Source organism: Manis pentadactyla, chromosome 3 (genome assembly GCF_030020395.1).
Source record: "Manis pentadactyla isolate mManPen7 chromosome 3, mManPen7.hap1, whole genome shotgun sequence".
NCBI lineage: Eukaryota > Metazoa > Chordata > Mammalia > Pholidota > Manidae > Manis > Manis pentadactyla.
Genome location: NC_080021.1, coordinates 36,991,211 through 37,014,675, shown reverse-complemented (window position 1 = coordinate 37,014,675; position 23,465 = coordinate 36,991,211). Strand labels below are relative to the sequence as shown.

General features: G+C 36.9%; 1 protein-coding gene across 43 annotated transcripts in view; it reads left to right on the top strand.

Moving 5' to 3' along the window:
- The window catches only part of RIMS2 (regulating synaptic membrane exocytosis 2), a 578,477-nt gene that overhangs the window by 312,699 nt on the left and 242,313 nt on the right, over positions 1-23,465 (top strand). For all 43 annotated transcript variants that reach the window (XM_036876382.2, XM_036876388.2, XM_036876380.2 and 40 more), the window contains 3 exons: positions 1,524-1,654; positions 7,957-8,128; positions 22,416-22,569. In XM_036876382.2, coding sequence (XP_036732277.2) covers positions 1,524-1,654; positions 7,957-8,128; positions 22,416-22,569 — 457 coding nt within the window. The remainder of the gene's footprint in view (positions 1-1,523; positions 1,655-7,956; positions 8,129-22,415; positions 22,570-23,465) is intronic.

Sequence of the window (23,465 nt, the reverse complement as noted above, 5' to 3'; positions counted from 1 at the left end):
TAACAAATAAGCTAGATAACACTGATGCAGAAAGTTTGTGAACCACAATACTTGTCTAGAGACTACTTAGCAGCTCTATTAGGAAAACTTTTTGTTACACAACAGGAAGATAATACCTGCTTGAAATATAAGGATTTAACACAACATGAGGTGTAGTAATTATAATTTTAAAAATTTAAATATTTATTACTGTTATTCTTACAAGAGGGCTAATTACATTTGACAAAAAAGAAAAACGCATAATTTTGTATATTCTTCTGGGCCCTCAGTCTTTCTCTTCTGACTCAAGTCTTACTTAGCCTCTCATTCTCTTAAGATACGAAGTGAGACTCAACAAAGACAAGTTAGAATTGGAACTGAGCTACCAATATATCATATGTAGATGCATATTTATTTATATGATTTATTCATATATCCCAGAGCATGGCCCAGACTTGACCATATCTGTTTTGGAGAGGAGAGGGAAAGAAGAACTGACATGAAATGTATATTAAATTGTTCTAAACTGCTGCAAACATTGTACTTCCAATTTAGAGGAAAAAATTAACCCATTAAAAAAGAATATAACCATAAATTATGTATAAACCACAAATGTATGTATTATATAAATACAGTCTTATTCCCAAATTTCAAATTTCTGATTCATTTTCGTTTCAAGATAGTGATTAGCGATGTGCTGAGTTGGGAACCAAAAGTGTTTCAGAGCCATAGTTTTCACAGATCTTGACATGGTAGAGTCAGCTAAGTAGGTGCGGGAGTGTTAGATATGTGTGTGGGGGGTGACAGTTGTTAAATCAAATGAATTTAGCAGCTGGTTGTGAAGTTCCCATCCCTAATTAAGGCATAAGAAAATTATTCACATTTTCTCATCTCAAATGATAAAATATAGCCCATTATTCTTACAGATGCAATACATTTGCTTCACAAACAAAAACGAGACTTTGTGTAAGAAAAATTTAAAAAGATGAATTTACTATAGTTTTAAATACAAATTTAACGGGTCTGTTGACCAAAGTTACTAGTAATTTCCCCCTGCATAAAATTCTTAAAATGTCTTTTGCTGTGGAATAATATAAATATTTGCTTAAATGTTCCCTGTGAATGCCGTATAAATGAGTTATCTATTCAATTCATTTTGAGTACTCATTCTGAAGTCACTGTAGTAGGGGAACTAAAATGAACTACAGTGATTCTTACATAAACATCAACACAGAGCAATCATTATATATAAAGTCCTTAGTTATGGTAGTGTAATTGTTTATGTGCATGTTAATAAACAATGAAATTAGAATAACAGAAAGCCCAAGTTATTTATGAATCAACCCAAAATGTCTGAATTAAATCCTCTATTCATTGAAGTTATTATAGCATATCCTTTTATTTTAATTAACCACAATTTACTAAGTGAAATTTATGTTCTTTACTAATACTAGTGTAAGAGAATGGGGCAAAGATTGGGAATGTAAACATTATGTTGTGGTAGTAAATGTTTGAGCTGATAGATGAATATTTTTGCTTTTCAGATAAAACTATGGTTTGACAAGGTTGGTCACCAATTAATAGTTACAATTTTGGGAGCTAAGGAGCTCCCTTCCAGGGAAGATGGAAGACCAAGGAATCCTTATGTTAAAATTTACTTTCTTCCAGACAGAAGGTAGGAATATGAAACAAAATAAATGTTCTTGAAAATAAATGAGAAATGTTAATAGCAGTGGATATTTTGATTCTGTTTCACTTATTTTTATGTATCATACCAGTCAGATACTTATGAAGTTTAACATAAGCAGAATGATTCTTAGGAATCAAAATAGTGACAGTAAGTAAATACTTTGAAATTGTTTCAAAACTTACATCAAACATAGTATATTTTATTGAATGTTTATTTTAGGTTGTGTGGGTTATTTCTTAAGTAATATATGTTTTTATTTATCAAAATCACTAAGTATTATGCTTCATTAAGTAAAATGCATTTTTAACACAAACTATAAAGGCAAAAAGCTGGAAATGGTACTAAAGGTGTTGCCGGGCAGCTATGTCTGGGAAGGTCTCTTGCTGCAAACTCTTGACCTGGATGCTGGGGGAGGGTTCTTGCCTCTGACTGAGAAAGAATTCTTGAGTAGGTCCAATGAATAGGTAAGGAAGAACTTTATTAAAGCAAGAGTAGTAGGGATTAGTAGCTGCTTTACAGGCAGCAGAGAGCAAGGAAGGGCAGAGAGAGGAAAGGGAAGCTCATTGAACTCCTGCTTGGCATAGGGCAAATACCTTGCCACCTCCTAAATCCATGGTCACCTGGCATCCGTGTCCTCTTGGATCTGCAAGGCATAGGGACTAAACTCTTACAACCCCAAGACTGGGGGAGACTCAGAGCACTGGATGGAGTGAGAATATGTTCTGAGAACTCCCCAAAGGCAAAGAAAGGAGATTTTCAGGCAGGCTACTAAAAAGCATGATGTACACCTGCAGTCCTGTCCAGGTCACCCAGGCAATGGGGACTTGCAAGCCCAAACCAGAGCTGTCAGTAGACCCTCCCTACTTATCTGAAGTAGGACAGAGAGGGTGAAGACTTGTGCTTAAGTCTGAAAACTAGAATGAAATAGCAAAGTGACAAAGACACTTAAATCACTGGAAGAGTGCAGAGACAAAACACAGTAAGTTTAACAATGAGAAGGCTTTATTTAAAAGGTACACACTTGAAGAAAAGGGAGTGCAGGCAACCTCAGAGAGGAGGCACCCTGAAGGGCTTAGGATTCTGTCTTTTAAGGCTTTCAAGAATGGGGCAAAGGGCAGGGTGGAGGAGATTGTTGGGCGTAGGCTTGACTGTAGTCTCATGATTTCTCTCAGCGGTGAGAGACATTATGCCACTATCCACAGTCAGTCCTCTGGATGATTCTGTAAAATAAACTTAACACATGGAATTTACTGATCCTGTTGTTCTTCAAGATAGTGGTTTCCCTCAAACACTGGGAACATAGCAGTTAAGACTCCTTGTCCTGCCTTAAGATAGGGTGGGTTATTGTCTGATTACCAAATAATATGTTGGGAATCTTACCTCCTAACTCCCTGGTTTTTAAAATGGAATCTTAGCCTTCAGATGGAGTCCCTCTTGTTCTTACTATACTGTCTATATCTTGGCATTTTTCATCATAGTTAGGAGAAGCATCATGATGCTTGTCCCATGTCCCTGCCCATGTCCTTGGGGACTCATCTATTCCTCTCCAGTTCTACCTCTCACTTAGATATTATTGCTGTATATTCTGTAAAATAAATGAGTGTACTTTATACTTCATCACCCCATATCATCAAATAAAGTTTACCGCTGGCCAAGCAGCATATCAGCTGCTTCAAGTAGTATTTCCTTTATGTCCATGCTAATCAATATAAATGATGTCACTGTACCTGATTTAAATAGAGGAATTAAGATTGGAAAAATAGTTTATCAAACACTATCTATTCACTCAATTTCAGGCTCAGAAAAAATAAAAGATTATTCAATAGGCACCATGAAAAAAGAAAGAGTTGATGGCATTAATTACTCTCTCCCCTACTACTCCGCAAAAAGTCTGGTCATTTTTCTCAGGTTGGAAGTGGCTGGGCATGTTGTCTTAAACATGTTTGTCCAGTTTTGCACCCTCATTTACTTAGTTCAAGTTGAAAGTCATCTGGGTTGAGTTGAGTGCCAACATATCATTAGAAGAAAAATCAGAATAAAGAAAAGGACAGAAGACAAAGAAGTAGACAATTAACAAGGGCCTTACATTTTATTTGATACATATTTGCAAAGAAAATTCCTCAGAAAATATGTCCAGGTGCCTTAACAGCTAAAGTTCTTAGAAATGTTTGCTATATAATTTTATCTTACAAAGTTTGCTTGAAGAAAGTTGGTCTCTAACAACTTAGGCTGTCGTTTGGTGAAGGATACACCTTGAACTGCAAGAAAGGAAGAGAATATCCATATAAAGCTGTTAAATCTAACTTAAACTTCAGTTGATAACAGATGTCTCAGAAATACTGCATTTCCATCTATGCTTTTATGCACACTCATAGCTTAAATATTCTGCTTATTCAAACCTTTGAAGAAAAATATTTGGCTTTATAAGATGATACAAGTCTCAAATCATAGAATTTATTTCTTGATTATTTTTGTTTAGTTTTATTTTACATATCCCTGCACCCCACTTTCTGAGCAGATAGATCTTAAATGAAAGAGAAGGTCCCTTTAACTACTCCTGCATATTCCAGATGTAATGTTTTTAATCTTTTCATAACACCAATGTAAAGAATATTTAGGCAAGTTTGTAGCTTACTTTATTGATAAAGTTGGGTTAGGTTTTATCTTTAACAGAGAAAATAATTCTTTGGTTAACTCAGAATTATACATTATCATTGCAACAAATTTTTTTTTCTTTTGCTGTTGACACAAGTTTTTACACATGAATAAAGGACTTTTAATCTTTTTGGTATGAATTACTTTATTTTTCTTGACAATTTTTTTGAGAAACAAACTACTTATTAACCGAATGTAAGAACAACAGATGCCTTTTTATTGATAAGTACCCTTAGCTAAGTGAGGTTACATAGAGATTTAGTCTGGTATGTCACTTAAGCCATTCAAAACATTTTCTAAATAATGTACTGGGTATCCTAAAAAATAGCTGTGTGTGCTTTACAATCTTTTTTTATATCTCGAGGTAAAGTTGGTTACCATTCAAAATATATTTCTTTCTTTCATTTTGAGTGAAAACATGGTATTTGCATACTATTACTAAGTTAAGTTAAATGGAAACCAAAAGTGTTACGGGTTGCGTTTTTCTCTGTTTTTGTCCCCAGTGTAACAAAGAATTGAAAGGCAGAGACACAGTAGCGAAGGAGAGTGAAAGTTTTATTTGAATACACTCCAAGGGAGTAGTGGGCCAGAGTTAAGGTAGACAAAGGCATGGAACTTTCAGAGGAGGGTCTATTTATCATGACCTAGCTGGGAGGCACTTCTTTGATTGACAGGGTGAGGTCATTTGGTTGACTGTTCTAGTTACATACCCATTCCTCTTGGTGCGCATATCTTTTACCAAAATGCACACAGAAAAGCCCATGGGTGGTGGAGGGAGCAAAACTATAATTTTATTTTAATGAATTTATGAAGGTTTGAGGGATTCTTAGTTTTGTTCAGTTGTGCCTGCATTGGGACCTGGATGAGACTCTTTTTTTTTTTTTTGAGAGGACATCTCTCATATTTATTGATCAGATGGTTGTTAACAACAATAAGATTCTGTAGGGGGGACTCAATGCACAATCATTAATCAACCCCAAGCCTAATTCTCAACAGTCTCCAATCTTCTAAAGCATAACAAACAAGTTCTTACATGGTGAACAAGTTCTTACATAGTGAATAAGTTCTTACATGGTGAACAGTGCAAGGCAGTCATATCACAGAAACTTTCGGTTTTGATCACGCATGAACTATAAACAATCAGGTCAAATATGATTATTCGTTTGATTTTTATAATTGATGTATATGTGAATCCCACACTTCTCCCTTATTATTATTATTATTATTTTTTAATTTTTTTTTTAATAAAATGCTGAAGTGGTAGGTAGATGCAAGATAAAGGTAGAAAACATAGTTTAGTGCTGTAAGAGAGCAAATGTAGATGATCAAGTGTGTGCCTATAGACTAAGTATTAATCCGAGCTAGACAAGGGCAACAAAACATCCACGGATGCAGAAGATTTCTCTCAAAACAGGGGGTGAGGTTCTAAGATGGCCCCCCTGCGACTGTGCCTGTCTTAGGTTGTTCCTCCCTTGAGGAATCTTACCCGTCTCTGGCTAACCAGTCATCTTCCGGGGCCATACAGGGAAATGTAAAGTTGGTAAGTGAGAGAGAAGCAACATTGTTTGAAAAGGTTAGCTTTTTACTTTTTTGCAGATTTATGCCCTGTGGCTTCTATGCCCAGCATTTGTCTTGAGGTATCTTTACCACTTGGAAGAATTACGATACTCGGTAATTTCGATATGAGGCATGAATTCTACTAAAGGGTTGTAATTAGGAAGGAAGAAGAAAAGCTATAGAAGTAGCAGACGGAAGAAAACATGGGAAGATTGATTATTTCTTTGACATATCTTCTTGTAGTGTAACATAAGCATGTATAAGTTTTAAACTACTAATTAAATTGCATGCACACATTAACATAATAGGAATACAGCTACATAACAAAAGCAGACCTACAATTACCAGCCATATCCAGTGAAACCAAGAAAACCAGTTAGGCACCCTAGGCATTTGTGAAAACTTATCAATGATATGATGGATATTGTCTAACTGAATTTGAATAGTTTGAGAAAAATCAGACAAATTAAAACAACATATTCCTGGGAACTGTTCACATCCCATATGTTCTTTTAACAGTAGATAGTCTATAGTTGTAAGATTTTGGAGTGCTGCAACTTGCACTTCTCCTAATTCTTGGTTGAGTTCCGACAGTATAGATCCAGTCAAATATGTTGTTTTACTGTATGCACAGGCCAGCTTAGGTATCTCCTTCTTCATTCCAATGGCAAGTCCAGGAACCGGTGGGATGAATGCAGCTACAACTGCAACAGCGCCAGGATCTTTGTTGAAGTTTTTTGATGATCATCTTCTGGAATGACTCTTCCAGAAAATGTTGATGTTGGAAGTTATTCTTCATATTGTATCTTAATTCGGTTTCTGGGTAGCCAAATTAGGCTTTGATCCTCTGTATAAACACAAACAAACCCTTTGCCCCTGGTTGAGACTTTTTTGGCCTGAACCCAATAGGCAAGAAGTTATCTCCCTGTAAAGCATTTGTTATCTTCACATAGGACTCACTACCTGGACAGAGTTTGGGCAGTTTTTACCTTGACCCTTATCTTCTCCTTCCCTGGCTGCTCATGTCTACCTTTCTATCTAACAAAAGTACTGGTAACATGAAAATAAATAGAAAAAGCTTTACATTAGATTTTGTTTTTTTTAGAGAAGTTAACTACATTCTCAGTAATTTAATGATGCTGTTAGTGATCACTTCCAATAGGCTCTCCAGAAAGCTTGACGTTTCCTTCCTAGATGATTTGCTTCCTGTTCAGCCATTGATCCTCTCTAATAAGCTAGAGTAGTGATCTCTATAAAGAATGAGTGTGCCAGGAGATGAGTCATCTGTCAGAGTTCATGAACAATTTGAATTAAAAAAATTTTTGTTTTCATTTTTGTTTAATTTACTAGTGGGCACAATATGTTAGGAAAACAGTATAGTAATACATGTATATCATTCATAAATATATGTGCATATAATAGAATGCATTGTCAAAAACTTACTGAATAGAGATAGGCAGTGTAAAGATGTGTGGAAGACTCTTGAGCTGGAAGTCCCATTTTTAAGGGATGGCAGCTTTCATTTCAAGCCTACATTACAGTGGCTACCTCACACAGAAATAATTTTACAGTGTTTTTAAAGACCTGATGACTGTCAGATGGGCAAGTGTGTGTTTCTTGTACATAAGAAAATAACTTGGTAAAATGTAATTACAATTGGTCATTAGCTAAACTATGTGGATGTGAAGTTGTGAACATAACAATTTAGGAGATATCTGGTATCAGTTTTTGGTACGTTGAGTGAATAGTATATGTAATGATACTGGTTAACTTCTATTTTCGTTTCTAATATGGCAATATGTTAAAAGAATTTTAGTGTTGAGATTCTTCAATTTTTAATTAAGTTTTTAATTCAGTTTTTAATGATCTGTCATGGATAGATCTCAGATTTATTGAAGTATTGATTGCTCTTATAATGTGGTATATATCTTACAAATTTTAATAGTAATTTTAAGGATCATGCTATTTTTAACGTGGTAAATTTGTGATAAGACTTCAAGAAATTTTAAGCTTATAATTTTTAGGGGAAAACTTAAAGGTTTATAGAAATTCCTATACTTTTATTTTTATCATAGTGATAAAAACAAGAGAAGAACTAAAACAGTGAAGAAAACACTGGAACCTAAATGGAACCAAACATTCATTTATTCTCCTGTCCACCGAAGAGAATTTCGGGAACGAATGCTAGAGATTACCCTTTGGGATCAAGCTCGAGTTCGAGAGGAAGAAAGTGAATTCTTAGGAGAGGTATCTAGAATTTTTTTAAAATTTTGTTACCATTAATCTACAATTACATGAAGAACATTATGTTTACTATGCTCCCCTGTTCACCAAGCCCCCCCCCCACACCTCATTACAGTCACTGTCCATCAGTGTAGTAAGATTCTATAGAATCACTACTTGTCTTCACTGTGTTGCACAGCCCTCCCCATGCCCCCCCCACATGCTAATTATACATGCTAATCGTAATGCCCCCTTTCTTTTTCCCTGACCTTATCCCTCCCTTCCCCACCCAACCTCCCCAGTCCCTTTCCCTTTGGTAACTGTTAGTCCATTCTTGGGTTCTGTGAGTCAGCTGCTGTTTTGTTCATTCAGTTTTTCTTTATTCTTACACCACATATGAGTGAAATCATTTGATACTTGTCTTTCTCTGCCTGGCTTATTTCACTGAGCATAATACCCTCTAGCTCCATTCTTGTTGTTGCAAATGGTAGGATTTGTTATCTTCTTATGGCTGAATAATATTCCATTGTGTATATGTACCACATCTTCTTTATCCATTCATCTACTGATGGACACTTAGGTTGCATCCATTTCTTGGCTATTGTAAATAGTGCTGCGATAAACATAGGGGTGCATCTGTCCTTTTGAAACTGGGCTGCTGCATTCTTAGGGTAAATTCCTGGAAGTGGAATTCCAGGGTCAAATGGTATTTCTATTTTGAGCTTTTTGAGGGACCTCTATACTGCTTTCCATAATGGCTGAACTAATTTACATTCCCACCAGCAGTGTAGGAGGGTTCCCCTTTCTACGCAACCTTGCCAGCATGTGTTGTTGTTTGTCTTTTGGATGGTGGCAATCCTTACTGGTGTGAGGTGATATCTCATTGTGGTTTTAATTTGCATTTCTCTGATGACTAGTGATGTGGAGCATCTTTTCATGTGTCTGTTGGCCATCTGAATTTCTTCTTTGGAGAACTGTCTGTTCAGCTCCTCTGCCCATTTTTTAATTGGATTACCTGCTTTTTGTTTGTTGAGGTGTGTGAGCTCTTTATATATTTTGGATGTCAACCCTTTATTGGATCTGTCATTTATGAATGTATTCTCCCATACTGTAGGGTACCTTTTTGTTCTGTTGATGGTGTCCTTTGCTGTTCAGAAGCTTTTCAGCTTGATATAGTCTTACTTGGTCATTTTTGCCTTTGTTTCCCTTGCCTGTGGAGATATGTTCATGAAGAAGTCGCTCATGTTTATGTCCAAGAGATTTTTGCCTATGTTTTTTTCTAGGAGTTTTATGGTTTCATGACTTACATTCAGGTCTTTGATCCATTTCGAATTTACTGTTGTGTCTGGGGTTAGACAGTGATCGAGTTTCATTCTCTTACATGTAGCTGTCCAGTTTTGCCAGCACCATCTGTTGAAGAGACTGTCATTTCCTCATTGTATGTCCATGGCTCCTTTATCGTATATTAATTGATCATATATGTTTGGGTTAATGTCTGGAGTCTCTATTCTGTTCCTGTGCCACTACCAAATTGTCTTGATTACTGTGGCTTTGTGGTAGAGCTTGAAGTTGGGGAGCGAGATCCCCCCCACTTTATTCTTCCTTCTCAGGATTGCATTGGCTATTCGGGGTGTTTCGTGTTTCCATATGAATTTTTGAAGTATTTGTTCCAGTTCGTTGAAGAATGTTGTCGGTAATTTGATAGGAATTGCTTTGGGCAGGATGGCCATTTTGATGATCAAGAGCATGGGATGAGTTTCCATTTGCTAGTGTCCTCTTTAATTTCTCTTAAGAGTGTCTTATAGTTTTCAGGGTATAGGTCTTTCACTTCCTTGGTTACGTTTATTCCTAGGTATTTTATTGTTTTAGATGCAAATGTGAATGGAATTGTTTTCCTCATTTCTCTTCCTATTTTCTAATAGAAAAGAAAAGTGTATAGGAAAGCCACAGATTTCTGTCTGTTAATTTTGTATCCTGCAACTTTGCTGTATTCCAATAGCAGTTCTAGTAGTTTTGAAGTGGAGTCTTTAGGGATTTTTATGTACAGTATCATGTCATCTGCAAATAGTGACAGTTTAACTTCTTCTTTACCAATTTGGATTGGTTGTATTTCTATGTTTTCTCTAATTGCCATGGCTAGGACCTCCAGTATTAAGTTCAATAACAGTGGGGAGAGTGGGCATCCCTGTCTTGTTCCCGATCTCAGAGAAAAAGCTTTCAGCTTCTTACTGTTCAGTATGATGTTGGCTATGGGCTTATCATATATGGCCTTTATTATGTTGAGGTACTTGCCCTCTATACCCATTTTGTTGAGAGTTTTTATCGTGAATGGATGTTGAATTTTGTTGAATGCTTTTTCAGCATTTAAGGAGATGATCATATGGTTTTTGTCTTTCTTTTTGTTGATGTGGTGGATGATGTTGATGGATTTTCGAATGTTGTACCATCCTTGCATCCCTGGGATGAATCCCACTTGGTCATGGTGTATGATCCTTTTGATGTATTTTTGAATTTGGTTTGCTAATATTTTGTTGAGTATTTTTGCATCTATGTTCATCAGGGATATTGGTCTGTAGTTTTCTTTTTTGGTGGGGTCTTTGCCTGGTTTGGTTTTAGGGTAATGTTGGCTTCATAGAATGAGTTTGAGAGTATTCCCTCCTCTTCTATTTTCTGGGAAACTTTAAGGAGAATGGATATTATGTCTTCTCTGTATGTCTGATAAAATTCCGAGGTAAATCCATCTGGCCCGGGGGTTTTGTTTTTGGGTAGTTTTTTGATTACCAGTTCAGTTTCTTTGCTGGTAATTGGTTTGTTTAGATTTTGTGTTTCTTCCTTGGCCAGTCTTGGAAGGTTGTATTTTCCTAAGAAGTCCATTTCTTCTAGGTTTTCCAGCTTGTTCACATATAGGTTTTCATAGTATTCTTTAGTAATTCTTTGTATTTCTTTGGGGTCCGTTGTGATTATTCCTTTCTCGTTTCTGATTCTGTTGATGTGTGTTGACTCTCTTAATAAATCTGGCTAGAGGCTTATCTATTTTGTTTATTTTCTCAAAGAACCAGCTCTTAGTTTCATTGATTTTTTTCTATTGTTTTAATGTTCTTAATTTTATTTATTTCTTCTCTGATCTTTATTATGTCCCTCCTTCTGCTGACTTTAGGCCTCATTTGTTCTTCTTTTTCCAATTTCGATAGTTGTGATGTTAGACTATTCTTTTGGGATTGTTCTCCCTTCTTTAAATATGCCTGGAATGCTATATACTTTCCTCCTAAGACTGCTTTTTCTTAGTCCCACAGAAGTTGGGGATTTGTGTTGTTGTTGTCATTTGTTTCCATATATTCCTTGATCTCCATTTTAATTTGGTCATTGATCCATTGATCATTTAGGAACATGTTGTTAAGCCTCCATGTGTTTATGAGCCTTTTTGCTTTCTTTGTACAATTTATTTCTAGTTTTATACCTTTGTGGTCTGAAAAGTTGGTTGGTAGGATTTCAATCTTTTAGAATTTACTGAGGCTCTTTTTGTGGCCTAGTATGTGGTCTATTCTGGAGAATATTCCATGTGTACTTGAGAAGAATGTGTATCCTGTTGCTTTTGGATATAGAGTTCTATAGATGTCTATTAGGTCCATCTGTTCTAGTGTGTTGTTTAGTGCCTCTGTGTCTTTACTTATTTTCTGTCTGGTGAATCTATCCTTTGGGGTGAGTGGTGTTTTGAAGTCTCCAAAAATGAATGCATTGCATTCCATTTCCTCCTTTAGTTCTGTTAGTATTTGTTTCACATATGCTGGTGCTCCTGTGTTGGGTACATATATATTTATAATGGTTATTTCCTCTTGTTGGACTGAGCCCTTTATCATTATATAACGTCCTTCGTTATCTCTTGTTACTTTCTTTGTTTTGAAGTCTATTTTGTCTGATACTACTACTGCAACACCTGCTTTTTTCTCCCTGTTGTTTGCATGGAATATCTTTTTCCATCCCTTGAGTTTTAGTCTGCGCATGTCTTTGGGTTTGAGTTGGGTCTCTTGTAAGCAGCATATAGATGGGTCTTGCTTTTTCATCCATTCTACTACTCTGTCTTTTGATTGGTGCATTCAGTCCATTTACATTTCGGGTGATTATTGAAAGATATGTACTTTTTGCCATTTCAGGCTTTAGATTCATGGTTACCAAAGGTTCAAGGTTAGCTTCTTTAGTATCTTACTGCCTAACTTAACTCGCTTACTGAGCTGTTATAGACACTGTCTGGTGATTCTTCATTTCTCTTCCTTCTTATTCCTCCTCCTCCATTCTTTACATGTTGGGTGTCTTATTCTGTGCTCTTTTGCATTTCCTTTAACTGCTTTTGTGGGTAGTTGATTTTTTTTTTGCCTTTAGTTAGTATTGGTTGGTCTGCTCTCTTTGCTCTGATTTTGTTTTCTCTGGTGACATCTGTTTAGCCTTAGGAGTGCTCCCATCTAGAGCAGTCCCTCTAAAATACTCTGTAGCGGTGGTTTGTGGGAGACAAATTCCCTCAGCTTTTGCTTGTCTGGGAATTGTTTAATCCCTCCTTCATATTTAAATGATAATCGTGCTGGATACAGTATTCTTGGTTCAAGGCCTTTCTGTTTCATTGCATTAAATATATCATTCCATTCTCTTCTGGCCTGTGACGTTTCTGTTGAGATATCTGAAGATAACCTGATGGGTTTTCCTTTGTAGGTGACTGTTTTCCTCTCTCTAGCTGCCTTTAAAACTCTTTCCTTGTCCTTGATCTTTGCTATTTTAATTATTATGTGTCTTGGTGTTGTCCTCCTTGGGTCCCTTCTTTTGGGAGTTCTGTGTACTTCCGTGGTCTGAACGATTATTTCCTCCCCCAGTTTGGGGAAGTTTTCAGCAATTATTTCTTCAAATACACTTCCTATTTCTTTTTCTCCCTCTTCTTCTTCTGCTACCACTATAATGCGAATATTCTTCCATTTGGCTTGGTCAAACAGTTCTCTTAATATTGTTTCATTCTGGGAGATCCTTTTATCTGTCTCTGCTTCAGCTTCTATGCATTCCTGTTCTCTGGTTTCTGTTCCATCAGTGGCCTTTTGCATCTTATCCATTCTGCTTATATAAATCCTTCCAGAGATTGTTTCATTTCTGTAATCTCCTTCCAGAGGTGATTCCTTAGCTCTTGCATATTTCTCTGCAGCTCCATCACATGGTTATTACCTTTATTTTGAATTCTTTTTCAGGGAGATTGGTTAAGTTTATCTCCCCAGATTCCTTCTCAGGGGAGGATGTCTGGGTTAGTCTAGTCTGTATCAAATTCTTCTGCCTTTTCATGGCGATAGAGGTAGTTGTGGGGAGCTGGCGCATGTGTTGCTGGGAGAATGTCCCTTCTTGCTGGTTTGTGGCCTTCCTCTCCTTGGAGAACGGTGACCCCTAGTGGCTTGTGCTGGGCAGCTGCAGGCAGACGGGGTTTCTAATTCTTGCCTGGCCCTTGTGGAAGAATCTCTGCCCTGCTGCTGTGGGTGTGGCCACCTCAGGCTGCTGTCAGAGGGTAAATGGGTGGGAGGCTGTTTATCTCCATGAGGGGCCTCCAAGCAGCGCTGCCCCTCAGGGGGTTAGGGTGCTCAGAGTTCCCCGGGATTCCCAGCTGCTGGGCTATGTGTCCTGGAACGTTTTATGTCCAGCTGTGGGGTCCCTGTCTCATTAATTCTTTCAAAAACACTCGCTTTTCTTTGTTCCCGGGGCGCCGGCTGTTGGGATCCACTTACAGGTTTTACTGTCTCGTTTCCCTAGTATTCAGCACCCCACGCACTGTGTGTCTGCGCTCTGGTGCGGATGGCTAGGGCTGGGTGTTTAGCAGTCCTGGGCTCCCCTCTCCCTCCCTGCTCCAACTCCTCTCCTCATGCCAGGAGCTGGGGTGAGGGGTGCTTGGGTCCTGCTGGGCTGCGGCTTGTATCTTACCCCCTTCATGAGGTGCTGGGTTATCGCAGGTGTAGATGTAGCCTGGCTGTTGTCCTGTACCTTCTGGTCTCTCTTTTAGGGATAGTTGTATTTGTTGAATTTTCAAAAATATATATGGTTTTGGGAGGAGATTTCTGCTGCTCTACTCATACCGCCATCTTCTAGAATTATTTTAAACATTGATTATTCATGACATTTTGAATACTTTTGTTTATAAGGGTATTAGTAAAATTTCATTTTGAATATCTGCAAGAGTAGACATAATTCCTTAACAGAATGAGTTTAGCCTCTGCTTTAAGTCAAAACGTACTGCTGCCATAAAAAATAATGGTTCTAAATACTCTGACAGTTTTTACATGTTCACTCCTATTGTAGAAATCTGTGTTGAATGATGAAAGGTTGGTTTGTATTTCACGAATATATTGCTATGTTTTATAGTGTCTGTGTATCATTTCTGTTTACTGAATCAATTGTACCACTAGTAGTTTAATCATTCATTCATGGATTATTTTTTTAAGCTCTGTAATTCATCTGTAATGTGCTAAGGACCAAGGCTTCAAAGGTAAATAAGGTGTGTTATTTCCTTCAAGGATTTATAATCTGCTGGGGATACAGACAAATCAATAGGTAATGATAACATTGTATGGCACATGATGTTGCAGGGAAAAAGCAGTAGGAACACATGCTGGGCAGGGGAAGGGAAGTGGTCCAGGGAAGGCTCCACAGAGAAAGTGGAATTTAGCAAAATCGAGAGTGAAGTTCCTGCAGCTGGTATAACAAGATACTAAAGTTGAAGGGGTTTTGGACAACTTGCACTGAAATTGGAAGGGGAAGTGGTAAAAAAAAGAGGATCGAGGATTAAACGGACACCAACTAGGTCATGTCTCTTAATATATCATATTAAGTTTGGATTTTATCCTGTGTTAATAGGAACAAATGATAGATTTTTTTTTTTCCTCCTGGAAGAATTTTTTTTTGATTTTTACATTTAAAAATAACAAAGTAATGAATATTTATTGTAAATAATTTGGAAAAAGTCAAGAAAATACAAAGAGCAAGATAAAACATATCCATAAACCCTTTCAACCCAGAGAGACTCACTGGTAGCATGTTGGTACAAATATTCCAAGTCTTTTTTCTTTTTTAAATTTTTTATTAAGGTATGATTGATATACACTCTTATGAAGGTTTCACATGAAAAAACAGTGTGGTTACTACATTTACCCATATTACCAAGTCCCCACCCATACCCCAATGCAGTCATTGTCCATCAGTGCAGCAAGTTGCCAGAGATCCACTATGTTCCTTCTCTGTGATGCACTGTTTTCCCCATGACCCACCACATCATGTGTACTAAACATAATACCCCTCGATCCCCTTCTCCCTCCCTCCCCACCCACCCTCCCACACCCCTCCCATTTGGTAACCACTAGTTCATTCTTGGAGTCTCTGAGTCTGCTGCCATTTTGTTCATTAAGTTTTGCTTCATTGTTATACTCCAAAAATGAGGGAAATCATTTGGCATTTGTCTTTCTCTGCCTGGCTTATTTCACTGAGCATAATGTCCTCAAGCTCCATCCATGTTGTTGCAAATGGTAGGATTTGTTCCTTTCTTATGGCTGAACAGTATTCCATTGTATATATGTACCACATCTTCTTTATCAGTTCATCTACAGATGGACACTTAGGTTGCTTCCATATCTTCACTATTGTAAAAAGTGCTGCGATAAACATAGGGGTGCATATGTCTTTTTGATTCTGAGAATTTGTATTCTTTGGGTAAATTCCAAGGAGTGGGATTCCAGGGTCAAATGGTATTCCTGTTTTTAGTTTTTTGAGGAACCTCCATATTGCTTTCCACAATGGTTGAACTAGCTTACATTCCCACCAGCAGTGTAGGAGGGTTCCCCTTTCTCCGCATCTTTGCCAGCATTTGTTGTTCTTAGTCTTTTCGATGCTGCCCATCCTTGCTGGTGTGAGGTGATATCTCATTGTGGTTTTAATTTACATTTCCTTGATGATTAGTGATGTGGAGCATCTTTTCATGGTCACCTGAATTTCTTCTTTGGAGAACCATCTCTTCATATCCTCTGCCCATTTGTTAATTGGGTTATTTGCTTTTTGGGTGTTGAGGTGTATAAGTTCTTTATATATTTTGGATGTTAACCCCTTGTCAGATATGTCATTTAAAAATACATTCTCCATACTGTAGGATGCCTTTTTGTTTTGTTGATGATGTCCTTTGCCATATAAAAAATTTTTAGTTTGATGTAGTTCATTTTTGCTTTTGTTTCCCTTTCTCAAGGAGATGTGTTCAGGAAGAAGGTGCTCATGCTTATATTCAGGAGATGTTTGCCTATGTTGTCTTCTAAGGGTTTTATGGTTTCATGACTTACATTCAAGTCTTTAATCCATTTCAAGTTTACTTTTGTGTATGGGGTTAAACAATAATCCAGTTTCATTCTCTTGCATGTAGCTGTCCAGTTTTGCCAACACCAGCTGTTGAAGAGGCTGTCATTTCCCCCATTGTATGTCCATGGCTCCTTTATCATATATTAATTGACCATATATGGTTGGGTTTATATCAGGGCTCTCTAGTCTGTTCCATTGGTCTATGGGTCTGTTCTTGTGCCAGTACCAAACTGTCTTGATTACTGTGGCTTTGTAGTAGAGCTTGTAGTTGGGGAGCATAATTCCCCCTGCTTTATTCTTCCTTCTCAGGATTGCTTTGACTATTCGAGGTCTTTTGTGGTTCCATATGAATTTTAGGATGATTTTCTCTAGTTTGTTGAAGAATGCTGTTGGTATTTTGATAAGATTTGCCTTGAATCTATATATTGCTTTAGGCAGGATGGCCATTTTGACAATATTAGTTCTTCCTATCCATGAGCACGGAATGTGTTTCCATTTATTGGTATCTTCTTTAATTTCTCTCATGAGTGTCTTGTAGTTTTCAGGGTATAGGTCTTTCACTTCCTTGGTTAGGTTTATTCCTAGGTATTTTACTCTTCTTGGTGCAATTGTGAATGGAATTGTTTTCCTGATTTCTCTCTCTGCTAGTTCAGTGTTAGTGTATAGGAATGCCACAGATTTCTGTGTATTAATTTTGTATCCAGCAACTTTGCTGAATTCAGATATTAGATCTAGTAGTTTTGGAGTGGATTCTTTTGGGCTTTTTATGTATGGTATCAAGTCATCTGCAAACAGGGACAGTTTAACTTCTTCCTTGCCAATCTTGATGCCTTTTATTTCTTTGTGTTGTCTGATTGCTGTGGCCAGGACCTCCAGTAGTACATTGAATAGAAGTGGGGCGAGTGGCTTCCTTGTCTTGTTCCCCATCTCAAAGGAAAAGCTTTCAGCTTCTTGCTGTTAAGTATAATGTTGGCTGTGGGTTTGTCATATATGGCCTTTATTATGTTGAGGTACTTGCCCTCTATACTCATTTTGTTGAGAGTTTTTATCATGATTAGATGTTGAATTTTGTCAAATGCTTTTTCTGCGTCTATGGAGATGATTATGTGCTTTTTGTCCTTCTTTTCATTGATGTGGTAGATGATGTTGATGGATTTTCTAATGTACCATCTTTGCATCCCTGGCATAAATCCTACTTGATCATGATGGATGATTTTTTTGATGTATTTTTGAATTCAGTTTGCTAATATTTTGTTGAGTATTTTTGCATCTATGTTCATCAGGGATATTGGTCTGTAATTTTCTTTTTTTCTGCGATGTCTTTGCCTAATTTTGGTATTAGAGTGATGCTAGCCTCATAGAATGGGTTTGGGAGCATTCCCTCCTCTTCTATTTTTTGGAAAACTTTATGGAGAATGGGTATTAGTTCTTCACTAAATGTTTGATAAAATTCAGTGATGAAGCCATCTGGTTCAGGGGTTTTGTTCTTAGGTAGATTTTTGATTACCGATTCAATTTCGTTGCTGGTAATTGGTCTGTTCAGATTTTCTGTTTCTTCCTTGGTCAGCCTTGGAAGGTTGTATTTTTCTAGAAAGTTGTCCATTTCTTCTAGGTTATCCAGTTTTTTAGAATATAATTTTTCATAGTATTTCTAATAATTCTTTGTATTTCTGTTGTGTCTGTAGTGATTTTTCCTTCCTCATTTCTGATTCTGTTTATGTGTATAGACTGTCTTTATTTCTTGATAAGTCTGGCTAGGGGTTTATCTATTTTGTTTATTTCCTTGAAGAAACAGCTCTTGCTTTCATTAATTCTTTCTATTTTTTTATTCTTCTCCATTTTATTTATTTCTGCTCTAATCTTTATTATGTCCCTCCTTCTACTGACTTTGGACCTCATTTGTTGTTCTTTTTCTTGTTTCATTAATTGTGAGTTTAGACTGCTTATATGGGATTGTTCTTCTTTCTTGAGGTAGGCCTGTATTGCAGTATACTTCCCTCTTAGCACAGCCTTGGCTGCATCCCACAGATTTTGCTGGGTTGAATTATTGTTGTCATTTGTCTCCATATATTGCTTTATCTCTGTTTTTCTTTGGTCATTGATCCATTGGTTAGTTTGGAGCATGTTGTGAAGCCTCCATGTGTCTGTGGGGTTTGTTATTTTCTTCTTGTAATTTATTTCTATTTTCATACCTTTGTGATCTGAGAAAGTGGTTGGTACAATTTCAATCTTTTTCAATTTACTGAGGCTCTTTATGTGGCCTAGTATATGATCTATTCTTGAAAATGTACCATGTGCACTTGAGAAGAATGTGTATTCTGTTGCTTTTGGGCGTAGAGTTCTGTAGATGTCTGTTGCATCCATCTGTTGTATTGTGTTGTTCAGTGCCTCTGTGTCCTTACTTATTTTCTGTCTGGTTGATCTGTCCTTCAGAGTGAGTGGAGTGTTGAAGTCTCCTAGAATGAATGCATTGCATTGTATTTCCCCTTTTATTCTGTTAGTATTTGTTTCACATATGTAGGTGCTCCTGTGTAGGCAGCATAGATATTTATAATGGTTATATCTTCTTGTTGGCTGACCCCTTTATCATTATGTAATGTCCTTCTTTTTCTCTTGTTACTTTCTGTGTTTTGAAGTCTATTTTGTGTGATACAAGTACTGCAACTCCTGCTTTTTTCTCTCTGTTTGTTGCATGAAATATCTTTTTCCATCCCTTCACTTTGGGTCTCTGGGTTTAAAGTGAGTCTCTTGTTGGCAGCATATAGATGGGTCTTGTTTTTTTGTCCATTATGTGACTCTGTGTCTTTTGATTGGTGCATTCAGTCTATTTACATTTAGGGTGATTATTGGTAGGTATGTACTTATTGCTATTGCAGACTTTAGATTTGTTTTTACCAAAGGCTCAAGTTTAATTTCCTTATTCTGTAAGAGTCTAACTTAACTCACTTAGCATGCTGTTACAAACACAATCTAAAGGTTCTTTTCTGTTTCTCCTCCTTTTTCTACCTCCTCCATTCTTTAAATATTCAGTATCATATTCTGTATTCTTTGTCTATCCCTTGATTGACTTTGGGGATAGTTAATTTAATTTTGCATTTGCTTTGTAATTAGCTGTTCTCCTTTCTTTACTGTGGTTTTATTACCTCTGGTGACAGCTATTAAACCTTAGGAACACTTCCATCTATAGCAATCTCTCCAAAATAGACTGTAGAGATGGTTTGTGGGAGGTAAATTCTCTCAGCTTTTGCTTATCTGGAAATTGTTTAATCCCTCCTTTAAATTTAAAAGATTATCTTCCCAGATAAAGTAATCTTGGTTCCAGGCCCTTCTGCTTCATTGGATTAAATACATCATGCCACTCCCTTCTGTCCTGTAAGGTTTCTGCTGAGAAGTCTGATGTTAGCCTGTTGGGCTTTCCTCTGTATGTTATCTTATTTCTCTCTCTGGCTGCTATTAATAGTCTGTCCTTATCCTTGATCTTTGCCAATTTTATTACTACATGTCTTAGTGTTGTCTTCCCTGGGTCCTTTGTGTTTGGAGATCTGTGGTTCTCCATGGCCTGAGAGTCTATCTCCTTCCCCAGATTGGGGAAGTTTTCAGTCTATTCCTTTCTCTCTCTCTTCTTCTTCTGGTTTCCCTATAATGCGAATATTGTTCCATTTGGATTGGTCACACAATTCTCTCAATATTCTTTCATTTTTAGAGATCCTTTTTTCTCTCTGTGCCTCAGCTTCTTTGTATTCCTCTTCTCTAGTTTCTATTTCATTTATCGTCTCCTCCACTGTATCCAACCTGCTTTTAATACCCTCCATTGTGGTCTTCAATGATTGGATCTCTGACATGAATTCATTCCTGAGTTCTTTGATGTCTTTCCGTACCTCCATTAGCATGTTGGTGATTTTTATTTTGAACTCCCTTTCAGGAAGAGTCTTAAGGTCCATGTCATTTAAATCTTTTTCTGGAGTTATATTAATTTTTCTCTGGACCAGGTTCCTTTGGCATTTCATATTTTTATATGGCGGTCTCTAGTGTCCAGAAGCTCTACTCTGTAGCTGCTCAGTCCCAGAAGCAATATTAGGGGTCGCAGAGAAGTGATATTGGTGTTAGGGTGGAGGAAAGAGCTGTTTCCTGCTTCCCGGCTACTATGCCTGTCTCCACTGCCTGAATCAGTGGGCTAAGCACACAGGTATAAGCTTTTGTCCCAGAGCAGCCGGATATGGATCCCTGCTTTCCACAAGTGGTTGGAATCTCAGTCTCTCCAGGAATTCTGCCTGTATTTGCTTTCCAACCCCGTAATCATGCGAGTATCATGAAAGCACCATGAAATGTAGGTTTGTGCTCCCAGAGCATATCTCTGGAGCTAGGTATTCAACATTCCCAGGTCTTCCACTCCCTCCCTGCTCTGTTTCTCTTCCTCCTGCTGGTGAGCTGGGGTGGGGAAAGGGCTTGGGTACTGCCCAGCCACAGCTTTGGTACATTACCCCGTTCAGTGAAGTCTGCTCTTTTCTCCAGGTGTATGCAGTCTGGCACCGTCCTCTTCCCTGTTGCTCTCTCAGGATTAGTTGCACCAACTATGTTTTCTAATTGTATACAGTTTTAGGAGGACACCTCTGTCTCTCCTCTCACGCTGCCATCTTTTACAAATGATAGATTTTAGAAGAAAATGGTTTGATTGTATTTTACTTGAGAAAAACATTTTCAGCTGTAATGTGGAGAATGAGGTGGAAAGGGCCAAGATGAGAGAGAGGCAGTTCTCTAGCTGTTAACCCACTAAGTTATCTGCTTTCTGCCTTTTGCAGTGTCCTTGGTTTTCTCCTGAGTAAATTCAATGGTAATCTCATGGGAAAAACAGCAATCCATAAAAATACTGAACTGAAATTGTTAACTAAAGAATCAAAGAAAGGTAACATAGCTGTTAGGAGCAGAAACTGGTGCCAGCTGTTGGGTCTCCATTCCTGACACTACCTCTTCCTAGCCTTGTATTCTCGAGCAAGTTATTTAATCTATTTGTGCCTCAGTTTTTTCTTCAAACAAATAGAAAAATAGTAGTATGTAACTCAGGGATAATATGAAGGTTACATATGTGTGTGTGTTTGTGTGTGTGTGAACACACACATGAAATTTTAATTTTGAAAATGAGGAGATTTAGGAAGAATGAAAGAATAACTTGGCTGTGTTTCTCCTTTACATCCTATAGCAAAGTAGTGATTTATCATCATGTAGCAGTTCTCATATACAAAAAGAACAAGCACTCATATTTACACATGACCCTAAAAGAAAATAAAGTCATTTATTAAATCCATTCATTTTTTTCTTTCCTGTTTTGAGTCCTTAACAACATGTTGAACATAGAGTTTTAAGTAAGAGAAACTGATTATACCTCTTTCACTTGCTAACTGATGTGTGAGCTTAGACAAGTGCTTTCAACCTTTTTTAGCTTTGGTATTCTTATCTGTAAAATTTGAATAATAAGAACAAATTAGTAGATTTTTTTTCTCAGAGTTAAGGTAATATATGATGTGGTTCTTAACACATAGTAAGAACTTATCACACTTATAATTTCTTTTTTCTCTCATCATAAGAGTTTTTGTAAAGGTTAAATTAATCAATATAAATCAAAATGCTTTTTAAATTATAAAATGATGTACAAATATTAGTTATTATTACAGACTTTTAGTAAACAGTGTTATTTCTGTAGTTGCAAATTTAATAGCTTAGTAGGTTGGTGGTCAAAGGTCTACACAAGAATGTCTTAGATATTTAAAACTATTAAATCAGCAAGGGGTTACAAACAAATGGTCAATTTTGTAATGTCCAAAACATATGGGTAATTTTGTAACATGACCTTGCTTTTTTCAACTAACAACATTACTATTTTAACTGCCTTATAAAAGTTATGAGACCATTTAAGAAAATTTCTGTATTGTATATAACCATCCTTCATCTCTTGGCTTTGTAGATTTTAATTGAGTTAGAAACAGCGTTATTAGATGATGAGCCACACTGGTATAAACTGCAGACCCATGACGTCTCTTCATTGCCGCTTCCCCATCCTTCTCCGTACATGCCGCGACGACACCTCCACGGAGAGAGCCCAACACGAAGGTTGCAAAGTAAGTTTTCAGTAAACTTTATCATAACTTTATTGGATTATCTTGAATGATATATATAACATAGACTTTGAAAATACCATTATGGGTATTAGCAGGCGTCTTTTGGTGTTTTCATAACTATTTGTTGAAGCTTTTAAGTTGTTTTATACACTAAGATCAGGTTATACTTATAGTCGTCACTCATCACAGTATGATCCCAAATGAAGCAGAGGTATGTTTAAATTTTAGCCCTTAGAATCTTACTTGTAGGAATGAGATAGCTCATATAATAGAATTTGGTCATGTAGCTATAGATATCTTGTGCTTTCTTTCTGCATTATGGCACATATTTTATGAATATGTAGGATAACAAATATAACATAGTAGTTGAAGTCATGACCATGAACGTTACTCAGACAAACCAGAGTTAAAATTTTGTTCTCTGACTTAAGAACAGAATGACTTCGGGTAGGTCATCTCTCTATGCTTCACTTTCCTCATTTAAAAAATGGGAATAGTTGTACCTACATTACAGTGTGATTTTAAGAGTTAAATAATCTCAGGAATATAAGCTGATGTTGTTATTATTATTATTGTCAGTGTTTGCATTTTACCCTGAAATATTTATAGTCTAAAACTGTAAAAGAGAATCAGATCAATTCAGATAATCTTAAAGGAAAATCAGAAGTGTTTTGCAGATTGAAAAGTGGTGTTGTTGGTTAGTTACTCCTACAACTCTAGTTTGTTTTCCTGATTAAACTATTATTGAAAAGTGCGGTGTCTGCTTACTGCTTTGAATAGTATTCATGGGATAATTTTATCTTCATGAGTCAGCATGTTCCAGGTTTAGCAACATTTTTGTCAAGTAATGGTAAACTGACATTAACCAGATTTCAGAAGTGTAAATTTATACCCAA